The sequence below is a fragment of the Chelon labrosus genome, assembly GCF_963514085.1.
Source record: "Chelon labrosus genome assembly, chromosome: 7".
NCBI lineage: Eukaryota > Metazoa > Chordata > Actinopteri > Mugiliformes > Mugilidae > Chelon > Chelon labrosus.
Window position 1 is genome coordinate 819,338 of NC_140343.1, and position 27,562 is coordinate 846,899.

At 40.9% G+C, this 27,562-nt stretch overlaps 1 protein-coding gene across 5 annotated transcripts in view; it reads left to right on the plus strand.

Annotated features, from left to right (window-relative positions):
* The first annotated feature begins 3,504 nt into the window (after positions 1-3,504).
* Positions 3,505-27,562, plus strand: part of LOC311490537 (NLR family CARD domain-containing protein 3-like) — a 40,394-nt gene continuing 16,336 nt past the window's right edge. Inside the window, exons 1-11 of one of the 5 annotated variants that reach the window (XM_084548072.1) lie at positions 3,505-3,613; positions 4,598-4,720; positions 5,458-5,651; positions 6,221-8,018; positions 8,151-8,324; positions 8,794-8,970; positions 9,253-9,426; positions 9,709-9,882; positions 18,835-19,005; positions 20,873-21,049; positions 22,605-22,781. In XM_084548072.1, coding sequence (XP_084404198.1) covers positions 4,617-4,720; positions 5,458-5,651; positions 6,221-8,018; positions 8,151-8,324; positions 8,794-8,970; positions 9,253-9,426; positions 9,709-9,882; positions 18,835-19,005; positions 20,873-21,049; positions 22,605-22,781 — 3,320 coding nt within the window. In that variant the 5' untranslated portion in view covers positions 3,505-3,613; positions 4,598-4,616. Of the gene's footprint in view, positions 3,614-3,821; positions 4,721-5,457; positions 5,652-6,220; positions 8,019-8,150; positions 8,325-8,793; positions 8,971-9,252; positions 9,427-9,708; positions 9,883-18,834; positions 19,006-20,872; positions 21,050-22,604; positions 22,782-27,562 lie in introns of those variants that run through there. The other 4 variants (XM_084548073.1, XM_084548075.1, XM_084548074.1 and 1 more) reach the window with 4 other exon arrangements.

Genomic DNA, 27,562 nt, shown 5'->3' on the forward strand with positions numbered 1-27,562 from the left:
CCACAGACTGCTACTTCGTTTGTGAACGGCAGTCTATGGCGAAAGATAAATTATTTTCTGGTCCCGATCGACTTGTGCCTTGGATTATACATATGTTGTTTTTCAGAATAAAAAATGATTTTACATGTCAAGAATGTCACAGTTTGTCGCAAGATAGTTCAGTAAAACGCTATGGAAAATACGTAATTAAACGAACTACAAGTCCCGCATGCTGGCGCGCACAGAACCGACCAAAACTCCCTTCGGTAAGTAGAGGGGCGGGACTTCGGCTCTCTATAGCGAAGTTTACATTCTTTTGAGTGGCAGCAAATGCAGCCAATCAGCGTCAAGTGCTTGCATTTCATAATGAGGTTGCCAGTTAAGCCCGAAGGGGCGCCAAATAGGTGCAGAACCACGCGTTTAAAATCCCCCACCCTAATATAGCTTTCTGAGAGAGGTTTTTAGGAAGCTTCTAAGGCATTACAGACCCAACCAAAATTTAGTTGTCTGCATGTCACATCACAGATCAAGGATAAATACCCCGTTCAATCATTCTATGTCACCTTTAAAAAGCGGTTTGAAAATATATGTACTGATAGATGAGTCCATTAATGTTAAAATACAAGTTCATAATGAATAATTGTGTTAAAAATATTGTGCTGTAAATGAGTACACCATTATTTACGGTGATTGGAGCAGTACTGCATCTAGATGTGTATGCTGAGAATCAGAGTAGGAGTAGTAGGAAGTACCGTGATGAATATGGATATGATAGTAACTGAATGTATTTTCTGCACCATGCGTGTAGATTGGTTTTATTCTTTGCTGGATCAGGGATTGATCGGTACGATTCTGAACCTTCGGCGGTTCAGTGGCGAGCCAGGCGGTCGACAGCAGACGGAGATCGGGATCCACTCCGAGGACCACGGACACCTACTAACTCACTTTGACACAGATAAGAACGTTCACCACAAAAACTACCCGGGTAGTAGTAAGAGAACAGACTGACAGATTCTCTATCTTCTGATACAGAAGAGAGGACATTTTTCTTTGAACTTTATTATTTTCATTTGTTTATTTGTTTATATTAAAAGAGCTCTATTTGTTTTTTGTTTCCCATAAATGCAGTGCACTGCCAAAATTTATACTTGTTGCGACGCAATAAATAATCATTGTTCAACTTACCGTCAGAGTCCAACTTTTCGAACCTAGAGGGAATGTGGTTTGCTTCTTCCATCAAGGCTATAGGCGCTACATTAAGATTTCATATAACTGATGGACATTTTCATTAATGAGAACGAGAAAGGTACCAAAGCTCCGCCCCTTTACATTTGTTATCACTGTAAAAGCTGTAAACGTCCTCTGTAGATAGACAGTATTAGTCTTAAACCTGCTTTAACATCAACACATATGCACAAACCAGAAGCTTCATATAAACTGTGGACAGAGGTTGATTGACAACCTGCACTATTAGCTACCAGAGAGAGAAACGTCAGCTAGTAAACTCCTGTCATGTGTTGGTGCTGAGTGATAGGAGTGACTTATAGAAGCCACGCCCCTCAGGTGTTCAGCCAAACCTCAGGTGTGTGCGCGCTGCGTGCGTGGGGGAGGGAGGGGTAAACGAGAGAGGTGGATCCTACCACTGGGGGGTGTGGAGGGGGTAATACTGCATTTCCTCGTTAAAATATTATTTTTAACCCACATACTTTCTTCGATTGTGCTATTTTTTTGTCATCTTATCATCGACAAACCCTTTTAAAATAAAACAACCATTTTTTTTTAAACTCTTATTTTTAGGGGTGCTGGGACAAAGTTTGGGGTGAGGCTTGAGCCCCCCTATAACCGGGCTACTGTCCGACGTCGAGCTTCAGCCCTACAGGAGGAAACGTTTTACATTAGCGCTGAATGTTTCTCCTCTGCTGATCTCGGTGTTATTGGCGATAGAATAAAAACAAAACACCACTTAATTACAGGTTAAAATGCATTGTAACGCGCGTTACTGACCTTTGTACCGAGTAAAATATTACCAGTTTTTTTGTAATGCCTTACATTACCACGTTACAGCAAAAAGCAATACATTACAGTAATAACATTACTTTTGTTACGCGTTACTCCCAACACTGCAGGATGGCTGTTACGCATTTACACTTTAGACTTAGATAAACTTTATTCATCCACAAGGGAAATTTTGACTTGTAAAGTCTCTTATGTCCACTTTTCTTTGTGTCGACATCCTGGCTGCGCCTAATGACCAAACACACATCCACACATGGACACCGATTCAAAGGTTAATGTAAATGAAAGCTCTGATATTATAATCCTTCTAGCTGACGTGACCCAGGCAGAACAAAGGAACAATTTACAGCAGCAGGTTAACAAGGACTCCTGACCAAAGACTGGCAGACAGGTGGAGTGACAGCGGGGACGGCCAATCACACAAGAGACGGCAGAGCCAATGGAGGAGCTTGTGGGCGGGGCTAAACTAAGGGAAACAGGCTTCAGCTTGAGCGGCCGTTTTCCGCTTGGTCCTAGTGCTTGACGTGTCTCTGGTTACTATAGCAACATTGTTTTAGGACGGTAAAAAGTGCCGGGGACCAAAACGACCTTTTGAAGAAGTGCAGGGGACATGTCCCCCGTGTTTTATTTACGACTTTCAGGACAAAAAAAAAAAAAAGACAACGAGAAAACAGTGCAGTTAAAAACAGAAACTCAATTAATTTAAGCCGTCTTAAATACATACCTGCAAACTTGTCGCTTTTCGGATACAAACACTGTTTTCTTGGTGAATTGGGTCATTCACGTGAATCGCGTAGAACCGGAGAGTTTTTTTTTTCGGGGGGGGGGGGGGGGTCTGGGGCTGCCCTTCATCTGCGTGCCATGCGGGCTAGTATTGCGAAAACATTGGATCATTCTTATAATTGACGTTTCTCTGGGCCAATCGGAATCTTAGCACTTGCTTCGACAAATCACATGACCAGTTTAAGACGACGTAGCAGCAAGACGAAGTCTCACTGAGACTCCGTTTCAATTTGTGCAGAAAGTGCTAACTTCAAACATATAAATGTGTATATATATATATATGTGTGTGCCTTCGCCTCATTCATTCATTCATCATTTTCTAATCACTTTTTTAAACAGTCTGTGTTAATGTTTTTATCACTTGTCTTCTCATCGTGAACTATGTCATGTGTGCCGTGTGAGAGTGTGAACTTACTGAAATGCCTGTGTCTCACGCTAAATGCGAGAGACTTGAGAGACCTGAATGTGTGTGTGGAGTTTTCTTGGTGGTTTTGGAGTGTGTCTCTTTAAAGACTTGTTGGTCCTGATTCTTGTCACTGGTTCATCTCTCAGACTGACTCCATTAGAGGAGGAGAAGAGAGGACCAGCCAAAATGTCCTCACTCTGACGGTAGAAAACTCAAACATGGTCCTCACAAAGATAGCTGTACAAGTGTACACACACACACACACACACACACACACACACACACACACACACACACACACACACACACACACACACACACACACAACAACAACGTGACTTCTAGTAAACGGAGCAGAAACGAAACTAAACTTGTTCAGACTCCATTTTGATTCAGAGTAGAAGGAGAAAAACTGAAGGTTGAAGGGAGGTGAGTGTTAATCTTCTTCTTCTTCTTCTTCTTCTTCTTCTTCATGTGGACTGTAGAGGGAAGAAGAGTCAGAATTTAACAGTTCAACAGATTCAACCATTGAAACAAACTAGTGATTAATCAGTTGTAGTTCTGCTGCTTTTATTAAACTGCGTAGTTTGTGTTTTACTTCCTGTTCTCAGTCAGACTGACTCTGATATTATATTATATTATATTATATATGACCATTAATGGTTTGTTTCGGTGCTGAACACGTGTTTGTGTTCTTCCGTGTATTTCCTTCTCCTGCTTTTATTTTGTATTTCCTGTGAAGTGTATTTATTATTTCCTGTGAAGTTTATTTTGAAAGGAACGTATCCGGATATGATAACCGTTAATGACAGTAACGGAAGATGGAACAGAAACGATAATTCTCTGTGTTTGTGTTAAAATAAATTATTGTGTTAGAGGTGAATGACTTTAATGATTTCTCCTGTTTCTAAGTGTTTTGAGTTCATCTTTTAAATAAGTTAGCTAACTGCGTTGTTAGCAGACAAATGTAGCATTAGCATCAACTGTCACTTTGAAGACTGCAGAGGGACCGTTGATGCTAATGCTAATGCTAACGGTTTTCCTTCTTTAGTTTGTTGGACTTTTCTGTTGCTTTGTTAAAGTTTCACTGAACTGAATGATTAATAAACATTATAGAATCATTTTACTCTTCTCTTCCTTCAGTTTGAAGCTAAATTATCGAGTATTTTTATGCTAAGCTAATGGCTACTGACGCAGCTTTTTAAGCTAACTCTGTTCTAAAAGTCTGTCAGAGTTCATTTTTACTTTTTAAAGCTTAAACACGTTCCTGTGGTTTTCTGACCATATTCTAACATAAACAAGTATTTATTTTAACTTTAATAAAACTACAGTTCCCATCAGTCTCTGATCAACCTGGAGGACTGTAACTGAAGTTGATGTAAACTCACTGAGTGTTTCTGGTTTACCTCTCAGACTGACTGAAGTCCAGAAGATGGAGGAAGAGGAGGACAGAGTCAGCTGTCTGTCTATGAAGAGTGACAGGTCCAGAGAACATCCTCCAGAATTCAGAGAAGAACCTGGACCCTCAGACACAAAGTAAGAGACTGTTTCTACTGTAAACTGACCTGATGGAAGATGATGATTTTAGGATGAAGCAGAAATGTTCTGCTGAAAGATTTATACTCATGATGCAGATGTTTTAGTGCAGGTAGGTAAGATCCTAGTCTGGGTTTTAGAACCAGGAAGTACTGATGGTATTTCTGTAGTAAAACACCTGAGAACCTCCATTTCAGAATATCCACTCATCAATATTCAGATATATTTGTCCTAATATTGAAGTGTGTAAAGATGTTCAGCTGGGCTACTAGTGGATGGATTGAACTGCAGTTGTCTCCTCCTCCCATAGTCAGTGTGTAGCAACTAGCCAGTATAGTTAGAATGTGATCTTTATCTGATCAATACTCCCTATCAGTCCAGTTCACTATCAGTAACACTTCTTAGACTCTTCTAAGCTCAGTTCAGACTGAACTAACTCAAGATAAAACAGTGAAGGACATAATCAGCTCTCTTTGATGGAAGGCTTTTACTGTGAAGTCTCTGCAGGAAGTGTTGAGTTTGTATTAACAGCAAACGGCAGGTAGATGACTCAGTGTTTAATAAGACAGCCAGATAGGAAAAGCAGTTGATTGGTGTTGATGAAAGCAGGAGAGTTGAAATCAAAGGAAGTCAATTCAAACTTTTCCTGTTCTCTGTGAGCGTCTGAGCTTCTGGACAGTGATGTCAAATGTTGACAATCTGCAAATGATTTTAGTGATGAAGAAATGTGTTGACAGAGAGAGGAAGAGGAGTCATGTTTCTGTGGAGGAGCAGCTGTCCTGCTGTGCTTTGTGTCAGGACGTCCTGAAGGATCCAGTCTCTAGCAGCTGTGGACACTGGTTCTGCAGACAGTGCATCACCTCATACTGGGACCAGTCTGCTTCATCAGGAGACTCCTCCTGTCCCCAGTGTGGAAAAAGATCCAGAACAAGTAAGACTGTACATCTGTCTGCTGATGGACTCTTGATAAAATCATTTCTTAGTTTCCTACAGTTTTATTTATTCTCTTTTCTTTCCCTGCACTTCACATACCAGCCTTATTTTACTCATAACTGAGCTTTGTTAATTACTGCTGATATAAATGAATCTGTTCCTGTTGTGACCAGCCACTAAGAGGCTTTTATTGTGAAACAGCCAGAGGAAATGTTTGTCACCTGATTAGCAGTATTTTGTTGTTAGTGCAGTTAAAAACAAGAGATGAACATATTGCTCATCATTTTATTAGTGGATCAGTCTTAAATATTACAGAGAGGAAGGAACAACCACAGTGAGCTGTTAGATGAAGAGCTGCAGACGAGCTGCCTCTGCTGTCAATCAAACACTGACACGCCCCCTCAGAGGCTGATAGAACAAAGAGCATTTCTAATGTTTCCTCTAAAAATTAGTTATTATGAGAAGAAAAAACTCTTTACAAAACATTTAAAGTCAGTTTTCTGTTCTTTGTGGCTTCAAACAGGGATGACTGTTTTCTTTCTGTCTCACGTTTGTTCTTCTTTCCAGTAGATGTTGGTCTGCAGGAGGTTTTAGATGAACATAAGATCAGTCTGAGGAGGAGATGTGAACGTGTGACTGAAGGAAGTGATGTAACAGGAAGTGGAACCCTCCTCAACAGGATCTACACTGAGCTCTACATCACAGAGGGACAGAGTGAAGAGGTTAATACCCAACATGAGGTGAAGCAGCTTGAGACAGCTTCCAAGATGAAGGCCCTCCATGACACTCCAATCAAGTGCCACGACATCTTTAAAGCCTTACCTGACCAACAGAGACACATCAGAGTGGTTCTGACCAACGGCGTCGCTGGTGTTGGAAAAACCTTCTCAGTGCAGAAGTTCACTCTGGACTGGGCAGAGGGTTTGGAAAACCAAGATGTCAGTGTGGTGATTGTGCTTTCGTTCAGGGAGCTGAACTTGATCAAAGATGAGCAGAACAGTCTTCTCAGGCTGCTCCATGTTTTCCATCCAACATTACAGAAGGTCACAGCAGAGGAGCTGGCTGTCTGTAAACTTTTGTTCATCTTTGACGGCCTGGATGAAAGCAGACTTTCATTGGACTTCAACAACAGGGAGGTTGTGTCTGATGTCACACAGAAGGCATCAGTCAACGTGCTGCTGACAAACCTCATCAAGGGGAAACTGCTTCCCTCGGCTCTGGTCTGGATCACTTCCCGACCTGCAGCAGCCAATCAGATCCCTCCTACATGTGTTGACAGGGTAACAGAAGTACGAGGCTTCACTGACGCCCAGAAGGAGGAGTACTTCAGGAGGAGGTTCAGTGATGAAGAGCTGTCCAGCAGAATCATCTCCCACATCAAGACAACCAGGAGCCTCCACATCCTGTGTGGAGTCCCAGTCTTCTGCTGGATCACTGCTACAGTTCTGGAGCACATGTTGACTACAGAGCAGAGAGGAGAGCTGCCCAAGACCCTGACTGACATGTACTCACACTTTGTGATGGTTCAGACAAAGAGGAAGAAGAACAAGTACCATGAGGGACATGAGACGAGTCCCCAGGAGCTGATGGAGGCTGACAGGGAAGTTCTTCTGAAGCTGGGGAGGCTGGCGTTTGAACATCTGCAGAAAGGAAACATCATGTTCTACCAAGAAGACCTGGAGCTCTGTGGTCTTGATGTGACAGAGGCCTCAGTGTACTCAGGAGTTTGTACAGAGATCTTTAAAAGAGAGAGTGTGATCTTCCAGAAATCAGTCTACTGCTTTGTTCATCTGAGCGTTCAGGAGTTTCTGGCTGCAGTCTACATGATCCACTGTTACACCAACAGGAAGATAGAGGTGCTGGAGGACTTCCTGAGGACAGACCACCAGGTCTCCACTAAGTCTCTGGATGACTTCCTGTATGGAGCCATGAAGATATCCCTGCTCAGTAAAAATGGTCACCTGGACCTGTTTGTTCGCTTCCTTCATGGCCTCTCTCTGGAGTCCAACCAGAGGCTCTTGGGAGGTCTGCTGGGTCAGACAGAGAACAGTCCAGAAATCATCCAGAGAGCCATCAACAAGCTGAAGGAGATGAACACTGATAAAATGTATCCTGACAGAAGCATCAACATCTTCCACTGTCTGATGGAGATGAACGACCTCTCAGTTCATCAGGAGATCCAAGAGTTCCTGAAGTCAGAGAACAGATCAGAGAAGAAACTCTCTGAGATCCACTGCTCAGCTCTGGCCTACATGCTGCAGATGTCAGAGGAGGTTCTGGATGAGTTGGACCTGAAGAAGTACAACACATCAATGAAGGGACGACAGAGACTGATCCCAGCTGTGAGGAACTGCAGAAAGGCTCGGTGAGTCCTGATCATTAACAGAATCAATCAGATGTTCATCAGATGATCACCTCACTCTGTTCCATCCTCATTCAGTCTGGATCTAGAATGTAAATGGTCTGTACAACAGATTTATATGTTTTCTAATCACAGATTTACTGGATGTGGACTCTCAGAGACTCACTGTGAAGTTGTGGCCTCAGCTCTGAAGTCCAACCCTTCCTATCTGACAGAGCTGGACATGAGTTATAATGACCTGAAGGATTCAGGAGTGAAGCATCTGTCTGCTGGACTGGAGAGTCCAAACTGTAGACTGGAGACTCTGAGGTCAGTTCACTGACTGGAGCTGTTGTAGGTTTTCTTTATTTATTCAGTTCAAATCATTGACTGATGTGTCAAATGTTCTTTAGTTGATAAATGTTCAGTATTTCAATGAGCACAAATCTGAAGAAGTTTCTTTTTCTCAAATGTTGTGTTTTTCTAAACAGTTGAAGAACATTGACTCAGTCTTCTTATTTATTACGATCATACATCATCAACTATTACTCAGAACATTTCACACATCACTGAAACTCCCCAAACTATAACTGGCCTCCAATCTTAAAACAACAAGTCCTGGTAAATATGCTGCTTTGGTGCAACCGTCCATTCTCTTCTCCACTGATCATAAAAACTAAATACACAGTCACAGACTGTTACTGATGTTGTTGAGTCAGACTGATAGAAGGCTGCTGCTCTGAGTCAGGACGAAACACATCATACATTTCATTGGAGATCATTTTTATTCTTTATTCAGATTGGACAGATGCAGTTTGTCAGAGATCAGCTGTTATTCTCTGGTCTCAGCTCTGAAGTCCAACCCCTCCCATCTGAAACATCTGGACCTGGGTGCCAACAACAACCTGAAGGATTCAGGAGTGAAGCAGCTGTGTGGTTTTCTGGAGAGTCCAGACTGTAGACTGGAGACACTAGAGTAAGTTCACTGTCTGTTACTGTTGTAGATCTGATATGTTTAATCACCAACTGAATCTAATTCATGTTCATCCAGAACTTTGCTCCATAAATCTGTAAATGTTGTTTAGTTCAAGACGAGTGTTTGTATCAGAAACTGTAGAAAATGTCCACTGTTAGTTGTTAAAGTCAATGAAGCTTAAAGGCTGTTAGGACACAGTAATGTTGAGCTGCACATTTAAAACCTGAACACATCTGATTGAATTATTCATCATTTAATCTACATCTTTTATTCTTTATTCAGATTGAGTTGCTGCAGTTTGTCAGAGATCAGCTGTGATTCTCTGGTCTCAGCTCTGAAGTCCAACCCCTCCCATCTGAAACATCTGGACCTGAGTCTCAACAACCTGAAGGATTCAGGAGTGAAGCAGCTGTGTGGTTTTCTGGAGAGTCCAGACTGTAGACTGGAGACTCTGAGGTCAGTTCATTGTCTGTTACTGTTGTAGATCTGATATGTTTAATCACCAACTGAATCTAATTCATGTTCATCCAGAACTTTCCTCCATAAATCTGTAAATGTCCTTTAGTTCAAGACGAGTGTTTGTATCAGAAACTGTAGAAAATGTCCACTGTTAGTTGTTAAAGTCAATGAAGCTTAAAGGCTGTTAGGACACAGTAATGTTGAGCTGCACATTTAAAACCTGAACACATCTGATTGAATTATTCATCATTTAATCTACATCTTTTATTCTTTGTCTAGATTGAATTACTGCAGGTTGTCAGAGATCAGCTGTGATTCTCTGGTAACAGCTCTGAAGTCCAACCCCTCCCATCTGAAACATCTGGACCTGAGTCTCAACAACCTGAAGGATTCAGATGTGAAGCAGCTTCTTGATCTGGTGGAGAGTCCAGACTGTAGACTGGAGACTCTAAGGTCAGACTCCATGTTTTCCTCATGTGCTGAGATGATTATAATGTAAAGTTGTGGTGACTCTAAACTGCAGACATCAGGCAGAAATCCAATTTTCAATCCAATTTTATTCATATAGTGTCAATAACAATACAAATCGCCTCAAGACGCTTTACAAAAATCCGGCCTGAAACCCCCAGAGCAGCCTGAAGGCAACGGTGGCAGGAAAAACTCCCTTTAACAGGAAGACGCCTTGAATAGAACCAGAACAAAAGAAAGTCTATTCTAGACTTTAAAGGGAGCCAGTGAAGAGAAGCTAAAACTGGAGTAATATGAACTCTCTTGCTAATTCCTGTCAATGCTCTTGCTGCAGCATTTTGAATCAATTGGAGACTTTTTAAAGAGCTATTTGGAGCCAGACAGTAATGAATTACAATAATCCAGTCTGGACGACACAAATGCATGAACTAGTTTTTCAGCATCACTCTGAGACAGGATGTTCCTAATTTTGACGATATTACGCAGGTGAAAGAAGGCAGTCCTGGTCACTTGCTTTATGTGACATTTAAAGGACATATCCTCATCAAATATAACACCAAGGTTTTTCACAGTAGTACTGGAGGCCAAGGTAATGCCATCCAAAGACACCATGTGATTAGATAATGAATCTCTGAGATGCTTAGGACCAAATACAATAACTTCTGTTTTGTCTGAGTTTAAGAGGAAAAAAAATACAGGTCATCCAAGCCTTTATGTCTTTTTTTTTTTTTTTTTTTTTTTTTTTGTCCTGTCCAGCATCGAAACAAGCAGAATAATGGTCTGTTCATTATATTGTGCTGAGCAAATTTTGTTTTGCCAAGGGGAGCTTTATGGATGATAAGGCTCCTCTTGATAATCGAAGTTAAACTTATTTAAATTTTATTTTATTATTTATACATGTTGATGGATGGACCTTTACATAATATTGCCGAACCTGACAGGGAGAGAGAAAGTGAAGAGAAGATAGATAGAGTTGAAAGGGGGGGGTGGAGAGAAAAAAAAAAAAAAAAGCGATACGCCACGCAGCAACTGCTACACCTGTTGAGAAACACAACAAAGGACATCGCCCGGCCTCGGCCGGAGAGCAAGCTGACAATACTGAAAGGCACACAAAAGAGAAAGATTACAGAGAAAGATTACATTGGAGTACATAGCAACCATGGCACAAAAGTTTCATACACTCGTGTTTAAGTCTACACATACATGTTTGTATAACACAGCAGATAACTAAACCACAGTAGTCCTTAATGTTCACTTATGTCTTTAAGGCAGGGGTCGACAACACGGTGCCCGCGGCCACCTGGTCGCCCGCAGGGGAGGTTCTAAAGATAGCACCTGTCACCATGGAGCGCCTCTAAAAATTGTATCTGTGTCCCTGTTCTTTTTATATCAGTAACACTTGCATTACTGTAGAGTTGAACATGGTATTATTTAATATAAAATCATGTATATGTTATGTTTTATGTTTATATGAACTCTGACCTCGTCTGGTGTCAAAGTTCAATATCACGAGCAAGACAAACCGCCATCTTTGTTTGTACCGACGTATGGAAGCGGCCGCGGCTATATTGGTAAATGGTAAATGGCCTTGCTTTTATATAGCGCTTTTCTACCTATTGGTACTCAAAGCGCTTTACAGTCTCAGACGCATCTACCCATTTGTTCACACAAGCACACACACATTCACACACCAGTGCCATGCACTCGGAGCAACTGGGGGTTCAGTGTCTTGCTCAAGGACACTTCGGCATGTGGCACATTCCGGGGATCGAACCGCTAACCCTCTGGTTCATGGACAACCCGCTCTACCTACTGAGCCACAGCCGGGGTTGAGGAGGTAGATGAGGGTCAATAACAGAAACACATGGAAGAGAAGCTAAAGATAACGTACCATGTTGTGGGACGTCCCAGTGAGTGGGAGGAAGCCTTATTTTTTACCACAGTAAAAGAAACGTGCGTATATCTCATTTATGGGGTTGCTGTGGCAACGGCAAAGCGGCACAATGAGGAGAGACACTTCAGTTCAGTACTGTCACGCTAGCTTCCATGCTAACTGCTAACTCCCCACCTGGCAGCGCACTACGGGCGGGAAAAGGCCGTGAGTTAAAGGCCGTGTTTTTACATGAGGCCGGCAAAAGACGTAAGGGAAGCATCATAGTTAGTTAGACAGGGTTTCCGCAGAGTAATAAAAAGTCTTACATTTGATAAGGCCAATTTAAGGCCTTAAAAAGTTTAAGACTTTTTAAGGCCTTAAATATACGAGCATATTTTGCATTGTAGGTCTTAAATTACATTTCGTCTTAAATCCTTACATCCATTTACCGCTTCATTCGCATCTCGTTCAATGCGTCGGTGGCATTCACAGTTAGTTCCGTGTGTTCTGTGTAGTTCTTTATTAAATATAACTATTAGCAGTACGCAGAAATTAAACTACAAATGAGACCTGGAAGTGGAATCCGGTGTTCAGCCGGGTTTGTGATGTGTTGCTGCACCGGGTATGATCCAGTCGTACGGCGCAGGCGAAGCGGGAGATTGTTTTCGTCACGTAACGTTTATGTTAGCGTTATGTATTTATTCCTCCTTTTGGATTCAAGACTTCTTCTGTCACATGAACCTCGTTGTCATCTTGGGAAATGGGCAAAATGTAAGCCTTCACCAGCGTCCACATTAAGGAGATGGAGGAAGTCAAAAAAAAAGAGACGGATTCAAGAATGAAAAACAAAGGAGACGCCGCCGTGTGGCGTAAACTGGTACTGCTCCATGTAAAACTGGCTGTTAACAGCTTGAACAAAATGATTTCGTTGTTTGGCTGAAACGTGCTGAACAATCCTTATGAGGCGAACTGCAGACTCTACTGATTCTGCTGCCTCATCATCATAAAGTGAAGTGTGGGATGTGTTAATTAATGGTTTAGATGCTGTAACTGTTGAAGAGAGCTCAAGAAGATCTACTGGGGAGAAGGATTCCAGATGTTGATTAGGTCGTACAAAAGTTTCTAATGTCACTGTACTTACATCTTTGACAGCTGTTGGAAGGATGCCTTGAATATTTTCTCTAATGCCGACAATTTTATTAGTAAAGAAGCTGATGAAGTCATTACTACTGAGGGCTAAAGGAATAGATGGCTCAACAGAGCTGTGGCTCTTTGTCAGCCTGGCTACAGTGCTGAAAAGAAATCTGGGCTTGTTCTTGTTTTCTTCTATTAATGATGAATAATATGCTGCTCTAATATTACTGAGAGCTTTATAAGTTGTTAAACTATCTTTCCAGGCTATGTGAGCTTCTTCAGAATTAGTGGAATGACAGATTCTTTCTAGCTTTCAAGCTGCCTGCTTTAAACTGATCAGCTGTGAATTATACCAGGGAGCTGCTCCTCCTATTTATGACCTTCTTTTTCAGAGGAGCAACTAAGTTTAAAGTTGAACTAAGCGATGCTGCAGAGCCATCGACAAAATAATCTATTAGTGCAGGGGTTAAATTGTGGTTGCTGTCGTCCACATCATTGGTACATGGCACTGAGGTAAATAAAGAAGGAATTAATTCTTTATATCTAGTTACATTATCATCAGATAAACATCTACTGTAATGAAATGTCTTTTCAGTTCCTGTGTAATCCATTATTGTAAATTCAAAGGTTATGAGGAAATGATCAGACAAAAGAGGGTTATGAGTAAATACTGTTAAACCTTCAGTTTCTATGCCATATGTTAGGACAAGATCTAAGGTGTGATTAAAACTGTGAGTTGATCCGTTTACGTTCTGAGAAAAGCCAATTGAATCTAATAATGATGTAAATGAGGAGCTAAGGCTGTCACTGACAACATCAACATGGATGTTAAAGTCACCTACTATAATGACTTTATCTGTTCTAAGAACTAAATCACATAAAAACTCAGAGAATTCAGCTAAAAACTCAGAATAAGGAGCAGGTGGGCGATACACCACAACAAAAAGAATTGGTTTTTGTATTTTCTGGTCTGGATGGGGAAGACTAAGACTTTCAAATGAATTAAAGCTCTCCTTAGGTCTAGGATTAATAGATAAATCAGAGTGGAAGATTGCTGCCACTCCTCCTCCTCTACCTGTGCTTCTAGGAATATGATAATTGCTATGACTGGGTGGAGTAGACTCATTTAAACTAACATATTCATCATCCTGCAGCCACGTTTCAGTCAAACTAAATAGATCAATCTGATGATCAGTTATCAGATCATTCACTAAAAGAGATTTAGATGAGAGAGATCTGACATTTAAAAGACCACATTTAATTTTCCTATTCTTCTGTTCTACCAATGAACTTGTTCTGATTTGTATCAGGTTCCTATGAGAAACTCCTCTGTTGTTGTTCTTTGGTTTAAATAATCTGGGAGCAGACAGAACATCTATAGAGTTTAGAGAGTTTAGGGTGTGAGACAGTCCTAGAGAAGCAGCAGAGAAGTGTGGAAGACTACAACTCCTCCTCCTGGTCTGAACTCTGGGTTGTCATCCTTTAACCAAAATGTCCCTGCTTTAAAAAAACAAAAAAACAGGACAATATAAAATACTGAACAATATTAAGTACAAAAATACAAAATATTGCACAATCTAAAAAAATATATTGATAAAATTGATTTTATGCACTACTCTGTTAGATTGAGCTTTACACAGCTGGAAGACCAGCAAGCAGCTTTCTCTTTTACCATATTCTTATTATTTCCTCTTTATAAATCACAGTGCTCCCTCTGCCTTGTAAGTCAACAGGTCATCCAGTTTCTGTCTTTTCTCTTTTAATAATACCAGAATTTTATGTTCTTCTGATTGTTGATACTGTGTCTCTAATTTCTTAATTTCCCTCTCTAATTCAACTTGCTGAGCTAGTCTTTGCTTTTTTAATCTGGATGAGATAGCAGTAATGTTACCCCTCATCACAACTTTGACCGTCTCCCAGAGAGTAGAGGGGGAGACTGTGTTAGTATCATTAAACATTTTCTGATTTTGATCATCAGATTTCTGATAGTCTGTTAGGTTTTTAGATAGATAGATAGATGGATAGATGGATAGATAGATAGATAGCGTCTTTATTAATCCCAAACTGGGAAATTCCTCTGTTGCAGCAGCAATGTACAGGCATTGAATCATACGTAAATATAACAAAAGCTAAAAATCAACAATAAAAATAGAGAACTAGCAGCCAAGTCTCCGTAAAACTCAATAAGCTGCACTCACGGAATTCCCTCTGGCTGTTGATCAGCGCCGCCAGCTCGTCCGTCTTGTTTGCGAGGGAGCGAACGTTCCCCATGATGATCGCAGGAACGGCAGGCTTATATCTCCTCTTCCTTACCTTCACTTTCTTTCCAGCCCTGCGACCCCGGCGTCTCCTCCGTAACTCCTCAGGGATTTCAGGCCTGGCTCCAGGCGGCAATACAGGTTTACACAGCGCTAACAGCTGGTCGAGTGTAAACAATGGTCATGCCTCCTGTGTGTAACCCTCCGTTACAAAAAATAAAAATAACCAAGTAGCAGAAAAAGTAAAAGAAAGATTTACAGATGTCTTGTTGGATTGCTTCATCATTTAATAATGAAACGTTGAGTCCAATATTTAAACTGTTTATTTGGTCCTATCTGAGTCTTTAAGGTGACAGGAGCATGGTCCGATTGGTTATTGGTTCTATATTACATTCACTCGTTCTATAAATATCTGTTCCTGATATCAAAAACATGTCCAATCTAGAGTGGCTGCCATGCACCTGTGACATGAAGGTGTAGTCCTTTTCTCTAGGGTGTAGGTGGCGCCAGACGCCCACCAGGCCCAGTTCATCCATCATTGCATGAAGAGTTATGGATTTCTTGGACATAGAGCCTACTCCTGCTGGAAGTCTATCTAGAGTCTGCCTCAGAATGCAGTTGGAATCTCCACCTATCAAAATAATTCCCTCTGCTTTGTCTGCTAATAGAGATGCTATCATCTTAAAAAACTTTGGACAATCCTGTTCGGGACATATAGGTCAACCATTGTAATTGTAGTATGTCCAATAATCACCATCACATATCTACCCTCTTGGACTACTGGACTACTGGACTACTTATACCCTTTACATCAGGGATGGGCAACTTAAAAGATGGAGGGGGCCACGATTTTTCATCAACACTACCAGAGGGCCACATAGGACCGCACACAACCAGATACGATAAAACTGACATTTTAAATATGTTTGCATGTATATAATGAGCAGCTTCAGTATACTTCTCATATTTAGTTTTGTGCAACGTGTTGTAGCGGCGACTTAAATTGAAATCTTTCATGTCAGATAACGTCTCTAAGCAGACTAAGCACATAGGTTTGCCTTTACATTCTGTGAACAGATAACCTTCTTCCCATTTTACCTGAAAGACACGATTTTCTCGATCAAGTTTTCTCTCTCCTCCGCTCTTAGCCACGGCTCAGCGTCTCTTCTTCACTGGTAGAGAAGACCCGGTGGAAGCGTGGACGAGGCGGCGTCTGCATTAGAGGCGCCATTTAGAGGCAAACTGTGTCATTACAACTGATTCAGTGCCGCAGAGAACACAGATTTATAATTATCCAAAGTTAATCTAAGGGCCACGCCAGTTGCCCATCCCTGCTTTACATTATAGCTGATATAATTTAAGTTATCCATGTATTATTGATTTGTGCTTGTTAGTATGCTCTCCTCTCAGTATTTTCCAAATACACATAAAATCAACAACAACTGAAATGATGCATGATGACCGTGGCACATAACCACATACCCAGCTGGATTTTTCAGAAGGGTGACTGCTCCTCTGTGGGGAACACACATATAGTGTTGGAGCTGCTGACGTCCGGCTGCTGAAGCGGTCATTGCTGCTCGGTTTGTGGGTTTACTAACTTCTGTCCATTGTAGTAAAACTTGGTATTCATCCTAATGTTGATTGTTTTAAACTACATAAAGTGAAACTCTGCATCATTCATCTCCACTGAGGAGAGCCTTGACATCCATAGCTGGTAGCACCGCTGGGTCTTTCCCTCGTCTCCCTCCACCTGTAGCGGGACAGATCCCTCTCAACCACCCAGGCCTGTATCCTGAGCTCCTGTAGCGCCAGGAGAGCATGTGTTAGCGTCGAGTAGGTCTTCACCATCACCAGTGAAGATCCTCAGCTGTGCTGGGTAGATGCATTAGGCGCTGATGTGTTTCTGCTTTAACTGTTTGATTGCATCTCACACCTGTGCTCTCTTCTTTTGTAACTCTGTGGAGTAATCATGGTCAAAGAATATCGGCTCTGCTTTGTAGAGGATCTGTCTTTGGCTCCAGGCTTGTCTTAGAATAGCGTCCTTCACGGAGTAATCCAGAAACTTGACAATCAGTGATCTCAGAGTGGCAGTGGGGTTCTTTGGCTTGGCTGTTAGGGGTCGGTGGGCTCTCTCTATTTGTAGATTCACTTCAGGCATCGGTTGAAGGACTGATTGAATTAGCTCCTTCACAAAAGCCTTCGCATCCTTTCCTTCACTCCCTTCAGGCACCCGGTAGATTCTCAAGTTGTTCCGTCTTGACCTGTTCTGCAGGTCTTCACACCTGGCCGTCAGGTCCATCTCTCTATATAACAGGTACCGTGTTGCTCTCTGGTGTCTCTTCCTGATATCTTCCACAGTGCTAATACGTCCTTCTGCCTCCGTGGTTCTTTTTTCAAGTTTAGTCATTTCATCTTTCAGCTCTTGCATGGAAGATTCAGTTTTTGTCAGCGACAGTCTGGCCTGCGTGTGTCCGTCTAGATTTTATTTCCTTAACTTCTCCAGTTCAGCTAAACTTTTGGACCCAGGGTCACATGTGCTAACATCTGCTGCACCACTCGAGTCTGCATTAAAGTTAGTTGCTTCATATTTTTGTTTTTGTCCTTTGTGTGCTCCTGTTTTCAGCCTTTGTCTCTCAAAGAAGTTGCCATGCCGAGTTTGTGCAAGTTTGCCGATTTTTAAAGTAGTTTTGTTTGGAAATGAACAGTTGAACCGACGGAGCTCAGTTTTAAGCTGCTGCCTCCAACTTGGTGTCACCAGAAGTCCCCTGTAAACTGTTTAATAATTATATTTTCATACTTTACTAATGATCAGTTTATCATTTATAAATTAAATATTAAAGTGTTTACAGTATTTATTTAGGAGTTATCAGTGGTCATAAGAACATTTATAAAGTGTCAGTAAATGATGAATAAACTCTTTAAATGTACGTTAATTCATCTTATTATTTACACATGTACTAATAGTTACTGAGTGTGTTAATAGAAACCTGTAATTCATGATTAATTCAGGTGGTTATTAAACATTTAGAGGCTGTTAATGAACTATTTGTGTGAGTTCATCTAAAGTGAGGACTATCTATGACTAGTGAAGCTTTGATAGAGGAGATTTAAAGGTTCAGTTATCTTCTCAACAGAACAACACAGAGGAATACAAAACAGAAATATTTATTTCAACAGTTCTACAGTTAGGTGAGAGTTCTCCATCTCATAAACACACAGCTGTGATGTTCCTTTGTTTCACTCGGATGACGTTTCCCTGCAGAACGTTCCACCGTGTATTTATTAGGTTTGAAAGACGCAGCGTCAACAGCAGCAGTCAGATCTCAAAGTAGCTGGACAACACTGTGAAATCACCACCATCTAAAGTCATTACTTTATTAGCTTTTTATTTATTATTGATTATTTCTGAAAATAAGTTGATCCACCCGACTGAAGAAGATCATTAATTATTCATCGCTATGACAAATGTTCTTTTATATCAGACTGTAGAGGTTTAGTTTAGTTTGACTGCAGTTAGGTTTTCTGGAAGTTTACAGAAATGTTATTTTATGAGATTACAGACGTTTATTCATTTTATATCAAGTGTACAGTTGAAATAAATATTTGTTTTGTATCAGTCTGTGTTGTTGTTAAACTTTTGTAAACTCACATCTTTTATTCTTTATTCAGACTGGAGGACTTCAGCGTGTCAGAGAGCTGTGATTCTCTGGGATCAGCTCTGAAGTCCAACCCCTCCCATCTGAAACATCTGAACCTGAGTGACAACAACCTGAAGGATTCAGATGTGAAGCAGCTTTGTTATCTTGTGGAGAATCCAGACTGTAGACTGGAGACTCTGAGGTCAGACTCCATGTTTTCTTTGTGTGCTGAGATGAATGTGATGGTAAAGTTGTGGTGACTCTAAACTGCAGACATCAGGCTGATATTCTACTGATCCACACTGAGGATCTTCATAAAGTCTGTTTCTTCTTCTTCTGTGGTTTAGTCCATTGACTGTAGCAGAGCCATGTTGAGCTCCAGATTTCAAACCTTCACAGAAGAAGAGAAATCCTCTTGATTTCCTCCTTATAGTTTTTCAAATTAAAAGCAGGCCAGCTACTAATCACCTTGATTAGTAGCTGGCCTGCTCTATCAGAGTTCAAGGTGATGTCTTCAAATGTCTTTGTTTGTCTGAACAAGAATCTAAAAGAGTTCACTGTGAAGGAACAAAACATCTTCAACATGTGAACTTTCAACTTGTTAATTCTGAACCTTCTTCAGCTCTGAACTTTATAAACTCACATCAATAATTTTTCAGACAGAGTGTTCAGAAACTACAATACAATTATAAACTAAATCTCTCCCTTCATTGAACTTCTTTCTGGATTTTTCTCTTAAATAAACAAAGTGTACAAAATGATCAGTCCACAACAAATATTATAAAAATGTCAAACAAATGATTGTGTTCTAGTAGCATGTATGTTTAGGAAGTACAATACAAAACTAAGACAACATTTGTCTCCTTTAGTTCTTCTCTTCTTTTCGGGGGTCTGTCGGGGCCAGGGGCCGGGGGATTTTTCTCCTCCTCTCTCCGTTTCTGTAGCTCTGCGTTTTCTTGTCCATGATTTTTCATCTGCTTTTACAAGTTTGTTGTGTTACCACTGTATCTTCCAGCCTTTTTCCAAATAGTCCAACTTGCTGTCGCTCCTCTTCCTCTCTGCCGTTCTCCTGCTCCGTCTCTGTGCTGTGTGTAATGCTCTGCTGCTGGCCGGGCCTGGCAGGTAGTGGTGGGCGGAGCTTGGTTACCTGGCGCCGCTGAGTCACGTGACGGTACAACAAACACAGGAGAGGAGGAGGAGGAGCAGAGTGAGCCTGCTCTGCTCTGGGACAGCAGCAGCATTTAGACAAACACAGTCAGGTTACAGCCTCTTTAATGAAACGAGAGAGAAACTGAAAGTGAAGGATCCATCTCATTACATTGGTATCCATCAATATTGATAGCAACGTTGCTATCAATATTGATGGATACCTGGATGGATCCACCCACCACTACTGTGTATGCACACCAAGCTGAGCCACCTGCTCTGCTCTTTAACATCCTCAGATGGATCCTCTTGTTTTATCTCTTCCTGAGCCTATGCTCTTTGTTATTGATGTTGTGGCTCGTGTGGAACTTTATTACAGTTTCATTCAAATGACTGGCGTTGTCATTTTATCTCCATAACCGCTGTGCTATGATGACGGGTTGTGTTAGCTCCACGCTCATTTAAAGTTGCTGCAATTTTAGTTGAAGGCGTCTGAAAATCTTCTAACATTTCCTCCAACTGATCTGCTTTCTGCCTCTGATCCTGAGCCTGTCATCATCCTCTTTGCTCTTTAAAGTGGAAGCTTGTGCTAAATTTGTTCCATTCTATTGAAAATGTTAGTGTTTGACTTTAATTCAAATGTGAGAGCTCATTGTTGTGATGCTGATTATTTTGTTCTATGTGTGATCTGGTCATTTGAGCAGATTAAACATGCTGCCTTTAATATGGCTATAAAAAAGATGGTTGTGTTTTTAAAGGTGTGGGGGATTGGGGGGGTGTCAACCTGGTTGGGACATAGAAGGGGGGGCACAGCCAAAAAAGTTTGGGAAACGCTGCAGTAATGTTGAGCTGCACATTTAAAACCTGAACACATCTGATTGAATTATTCATCATTTAATCTACATCTTTTATTCTTTATTCAGATTGATGAGCTGCAGGTTGTCAGAGATCAGCTGTGATTCTCTGGTCTCAGCTCTGAAGTCCAACCCCTCCCATCTGAAACATCTGGACCTGAGTGACAACTACAACCTGAAGGATTCAGGAGTGAAGCAGCTGTGTGGTTTTCTGGAGAGTCCAGACTGTAGACTGGAGACTCTGAAGTAAGTTCACTGTCTGTTACTGTTGTAGATCTGATATGTTTAATCAGCAACTGAATCTAATTCATGTTCATCCAGAACTTTCCTCCATAAATCTGTAAATGTGCTTTAGTTCAAGACGAGTGTTTGTATCAGAAACTGTAGAAAATGTCCACTGTTAGTTGTTAAAGTCAATGAAGCTTAAAGGCTGTTAGGACACAGTAATGCAGGGGAGCTGCCTCTAGGGGGGGCACCAGATGAATGTAATGGTGTAGAACAGTGGTTTTCAAAGTGGGGGCCGCAGCCCCCTGGTGGGCCGCCAGGGGGCGATAGGAGGGAAGATAAGAAAAAAAATTAGAAAAATGAAAAAAATATAATCTTATTATTTTTAACCATTATTATAAAATATAATCTAATTATTTTTTAAATCATTATCATAAAACATAATTATTAATAATAATCATATCTAAATGTTATTTGCCATGCTCATCTTTCTGATTCCCTGCCAGTCAAAACATCGTTCATGACCTCATGATCTGTGTAGACCTGGCAGTGGCACCATTTATCAAGCTGCTTTGCTCCTCAGGCTAGCATGTAGCTAGCATGTAGCTAGCATGTAGCTAGCATGTAGCTAGCACAAAAGAAAGAGACCGCAGGAACAGACCAACAGCCCTGACGTGGAGGACACTGCTGCAAAAACAACCTAAGAACTCCTGGCCAACTAAAAACTAAAAACAGAAATATGAGGCAGCACTTATGTTAAACAAATGTAATAGTTATTGAAAAGTGAATAAAAGTAAGAAACATTATAAAGATGACGTTTCTTTACATATTATCCATCAATATTGATAGCAACGTTGCTATCAATATTGATGGATACCTGGATGGATCCACCCACCACTACTGTGTATGCACACCAAGCTGAGCCACCTGCTCTGCTCTTTAACATCCTCACATGGATCCTCTTGTTTTATCTCTTCCTGAGCCTATGCTCTTTGTTATTGATGTTGTGGCTCGTGTGGAACTTTATTACAGTTTCATTCAAATGACTGGCGTTGTCATTTTATCTCCATAACCGCTGTGCTATGATGACGGGTTGTGTTAGCTCCACGCTCATTTAAAGTTGCTGCAGTTTTAGTTGAAGGCGTCTGAAAATCTTCTAACATTTCCTCCAACTGATCTGCTTTCTGCCTCTGATCCTGAGCCTGTCATCATCCTCTTTGCTCTTTAAAGTGGAAGCTTGTGCTAAATTTGTTCCATTCTATTGAAAATGTTAGTGTTTGACTTTAATTCAAATGTGAGAGCTCATTGTTGTGATGCTGATTATTTTGTTCTATGTGTGTTCTGGTCATTTGAGCAGATTAAACATGCTGCCTTTAATATGGCTATAAAAAAGATGGTTGTGTTTTTAAAGGTGTGGGGGATTGGGGGGGTGTCAACCTGGTTGGGACATAGAAGGGGGGGCACAGCCAAAAAAGTTTGGGAAACGCTGCAGTAATGTTGAGCTGCACATTTAAAACCTGAACACATCTGATTGAATTATTCATCATTTAATCTACATCTTTTATTCTTTATTCAGATTGAGGGGCTGCAGTTTGTCAAAGATCAGCTGTGATTATCTGGTCTCAGCTCTGAAGTCCAACCCCTCCCATCTGAAACATCTGAACCTGAGTCAGAACCACAGTCTGAAGGATTCAGGAGTGAAGCAGCTGTGTGGTTTTCTGGAGAGTCCAGACTGTAGACTGGAGAAACTAGAGTAAGTTCACTGTCTGTTACTGTTGTAGATCTGATATGTTTAATCACCAACTGAATCTAATTCATGTTCATCCAGAACTTTCCTCCATAAATCTGTAAATGTCCTTTAGTTCAAGACGAGTGTTTGTATCAGAAACTGTAGAAAATGTCCACTGTTAGTTGTTAAAGTCAATGAAGCTTAAAGGCTGTTAGGACACAGTAATGCAGGGGAGCTGCCTCTAGGGGGGGCACCAGATGAATGTAATGGTGTAGAACAGTGGTTTTCAAAGTGGGGGCCGCAGCCCCCTGGTGGGCCGCCAGGGGGCGATAGGGGGGAAGATAAGAAAAAACAAATTAGAAAAATGAAAAAAATATAATGTAATTATTTTTAACCATTATTATAAAATATAATCTAATTATTTTTAACCATTATTATAAAATATAATCCAATTATTTTTACATCATTATTATAAAATATAATTATTAACAATAATCATATCTAAATGTTATTTGCCATGCTCATCTTTCTGATTCCCTGCCAGTCAAAACATCGTTCATGACCTCATGATCTGTGTAGACCTGGCAGTGGCACCATTTATCAAGCTGCTTTGCTCCTCAGGCTAGCATGTAGCTAGCATGTAGCTAGCATGTAGCTAGCATGTAGCTAGCACAAAAGAAAGAGACCGCAGGAACAGACCAACAGCCCTGATGTGGAGGACACTGCTGCAAAAACAACCTAAGAACTCCTGGCCAACTAAAAACTAAAAACAGAAATATGAGGCAGCACTTATGTTAAACAAATGTAATAGTTGTTGAAAAGTGAATAAAAGTAAGAAACATTATAAAGATGACGTTTCTTTACATATTTTGTAGCATTGTCTTTAGGCTTGCAAAGGGGGTCCCCGACCAGAAGCTAATTCTGTTTGGGGGCCTTGGCATGGAAAGGTTTGGAAAGCCCTGGTGTAAAAGAAAATGCTCCTGCAGCCTTTATCTATAAATGGACACCTACAACTATCTCCAGAAGGACTGACAACCCTGTCTTGATCCATATCATCAAAACGTGGCATGAAGTCCAGAAAATGATTGGACTAAAACACATATCTTGACCCAAAACTATGGAATTAGAACGCTGCCATAAATCGTGCGCGGCGCAATGAGACTCGCGCGAGCGCAAATCAAACATCCGCGCGCGCAATGAGACTCGCGCGAGCGCAAATCAAACATCCGCGCGCGCATTTTTGCCCCCCGAGCGCTTTTCCAAGCACTCGCGAGCTATTTTGTAGCTCGCGCGCGCGCAGAGTCCGCTCGCAAAACTTTCCCCTGCTCGCTCGCGAAACTCTCCTCTCCTCGCGCGGAAAACTGTCCCCTGCTCGCGCGCGAGTTATTTCTTTTAGTGGGCGTTTTTGTCAGTGAGGGGGACGGGCCTGGGGGCATGCCAATCACCATTGTATCCCCGAATATAATTGGTTGAGCGTATTGGCCAGTTGAACAGCAGGGTACGGCAACACTACTAGGACAAACGGGACAAACCACACAGCCCCGAATGCCTGAATGACATGTATTGTGATTTGGTGTCTTGACTTGAAAGTTTGCAAAATGTCACACAGAGCAATGAACTTCAGTATGTTTGACTGAGTGCTGTCTTTCCTTCCCTCCATCGTCGACATTAATCTGATAAAATGCTGATCATTTTTTGTAACTTGGATTCTGTTGCACAACGACATTTTTTATTTTGGTAAAACTGTTTTGTTCATATTCTCGATTTAGACTTCTTCTTTCTCCCTGAAAATTATAAACGTAATGTTAAAAAATCCTAAAAATAAAAAAGATAGAAGGCCTGTAGTTTATATAGGCGTCAGCAACTCTCTTTATGAGAGCAGCATATAGACGTATGGTCCAGATGCAGATGTGTGTCAAAATATAGTAGGCTATTTCTTATTAAAATCTTATTAAGGCAAAGATGCCCATGGACACTCTTTTTAAGAGACACAACCCTGCAAACATTTCGACGTCTAATAAACGTTGAAACAACGTCTAAACGTACACGTCGCCAGGAGGTCTAAAAGTAATGCTGAAAGGCAAATTGAAACGACGTCGCGTTGCAACCTCGACGTCTTTTTAACGGTCATAAACAACGTCCCGTTGTAACACAGATGTCTTCTAAGCGCGCATTATTCACCTTCTAAAAACGATCCAGTAAATATTCTGATATATATTTACAGCTGTATGTGTCGAGTTTTAGATGTTGTTTCTGCAGTGAAGTTAAAAAGAGGTTGACAAATGCAGGTAGAGAAGATGTTGACGTTGCGATCTTACGTCTTTTCAACCTGCATTTCAGCATTACTTTTAAAGCCCCTGGCTGCGTCTCGGTCTCGACGTCGTTTTAACGTTTGTTCAACGTCGAAATGTTATCTGTTCAAACTGACTGATTAACTGTAACAATTAGTGTTTACATATAGATAATACATTTAATGAATAATAAATGATATTAAAAATATTTTTTGCTATAAATTAACACATTTATATAAATACAATGTATTAACAGAACCTACCTTTGGGGGGAAATTATAAGTTTAACAACACAAAAGTGCAATTTCTTTAAAGTTTTATTACACAAACAATCAGAACACTTGAAAAACTAAAAACTAATCAGACCAACATGATTCTTACACATACAGCTCTGGAAAAAGTTAAGACACCACTTCAAAATGATCAGTTCCTCTGGTTTTACTATTCATAGCTATGTGTTTGAGTAAAATGAACAGTTTTGTTTCATTCTATAACCTACTGACAAAATTTCTCCCAAATTGGAAAAAAAAATATTATCATTTAGAACATGTATTTGCAGAAAATGGCAACAGGTCAAAATGACAAAACAATTCTGGTGTTTTCAGACGTTGTATAATGCAAAGAAAACAGGTTCATATTAATTTTAGAACACAACACTACTTTTCAAACTTAGGAGGAGTTTAGAAATCAACATTAGTGGAATAATCCCAATTTAATCGCAGCAGTGGTCTCTTTATTTTTAGCTGTATGTGCAATAAACATAAAAACACCCACACAGTTGAAAAACACTTTGTAGGCGATCACGATCTCCTCTGGCCCCCTCTCCCTCCTATCAATGGCTCCTTCACCTGGAGTGGAGATCCTCACTCTGTCATGTGAAGCTGGAAAAACATTTGAAGTATATTACTTAACAATTCTTAAACACATCTTGGAAAATTATACACCGTTTTACCATCTAATTCACCTACGTACATACTACATACATCACATGAATGTTAAGTCATGAAACAGACATAAATTGCTTTTTGGTTATATTTACATAGGCCATAAAGTCCCAGATAATGATAAAATAAAAACATTACATGATCTTAAACAGAAGAAACATTGTTGATTAACAAAGCAGACAATTAGGCATTGCATTGGGAGTCAAATTTTTATGTTCACAATCCACTGAATATTAACATTTTAACAGCTAATCAATAGATTAGGCTACTATTGTTTTTTTTTGTTTGTTTGTTTTTTAATGAAGATAAATTAACATTTTCAAATTATCTTGGGGAAAAAAATGCATTTTCTGGACACCTCCATGTCAGCTCGTCTGTATAAGTGCTTCACTGATTTATGTCAGGATTTCTAAACTCCAATAGTCCATAAATATCAGAATATTAGACAGAAAGCACACTGAAGAGCCCTGTTTCATGTTAGCCGAGTGAGCAGCTAGCTTGAAATCCACTCGACAGTTAAACACATAACGCACGGTCGGTCAATGACACTTTTTAAAACACAGAAAGTTGCAATATGAACCTACAGTCTATGATAATGAACACATATAAACCGTCTCTAATGTTTTATGTCAACGAACTTACCGAAAAAACTGTTCGGTACGTGCCGTACTTGCTTCTCTGCAGTCGTTCCGCTGCCAGGTTTGGAGTAGAAGGTCCCGCCCTTTCCGCCTCTGATTGGCTAGAAGGGCTCTCACCCGATTGGTTGTATAATTTAATTTTTTCTTCTAGTTGGTTTGTGGTCGAGGTGCAACCTAGACCTACATTTATTTTTTTCATCAAGTTGGTTTGTGGTCGAAGCGCGACCTAGACCTATTTTAAACTCGTTTCACGCTAGAGGTCGCCCCTTAGACCTACCGTCAAGGTCGATGAAATGTTTGCAGGGTACTGTCTTTGACGTTACCTGAATGGCGGTTCGGCAACCAGCTTTTTGGTGCATTACCGCCACCTTCTGTTCTGGAGTGTGAATAAGTGTGGTTTGTCCCGTTTGTCCTATTAGTGTTGCCGTACCCTGTAGTGATGTGTCGGTCGCGAACGAGACGGCTCTAAGAGCCGGCTCTTTGTAGTGAACGACGGGAGCCGGCTCTTCATTGGGAGCCGATTTAGTTTTTTTCTTTCTTTTTTTTTTTTCCTCCGCTTGTTTTGGTGAAAGCCACACGGTGATTGGTCAAGATGTGTGGCGACAACTGCAGTGTCCACACAAAGAGCAGTAGGGGCGGGGGAAAGGGAGGGTCAGACACACACAGCGGTGAGCACACACACGGAGGAAGACAAGAGAGCGAGAGAGAGGAGGAAAGAGCGAACGAGAGAGAGAGAGAGAGAGAGAGAGAGAGAGAGAGAGAGAGAGAGAGAGAGAGAGAGAGAGAGAGACGAAGAAACGGTGAGAAAATGAGCGACAGCAGCAGGAAACGTAGTAAAATTTCAATGTTATAAGCAGCTCAAATGCTTCAATGTAAATAGTCCATCTTCTTGCACATGTGGAACCAGTGAATTTTCTGTTTTGTTTGTTTTG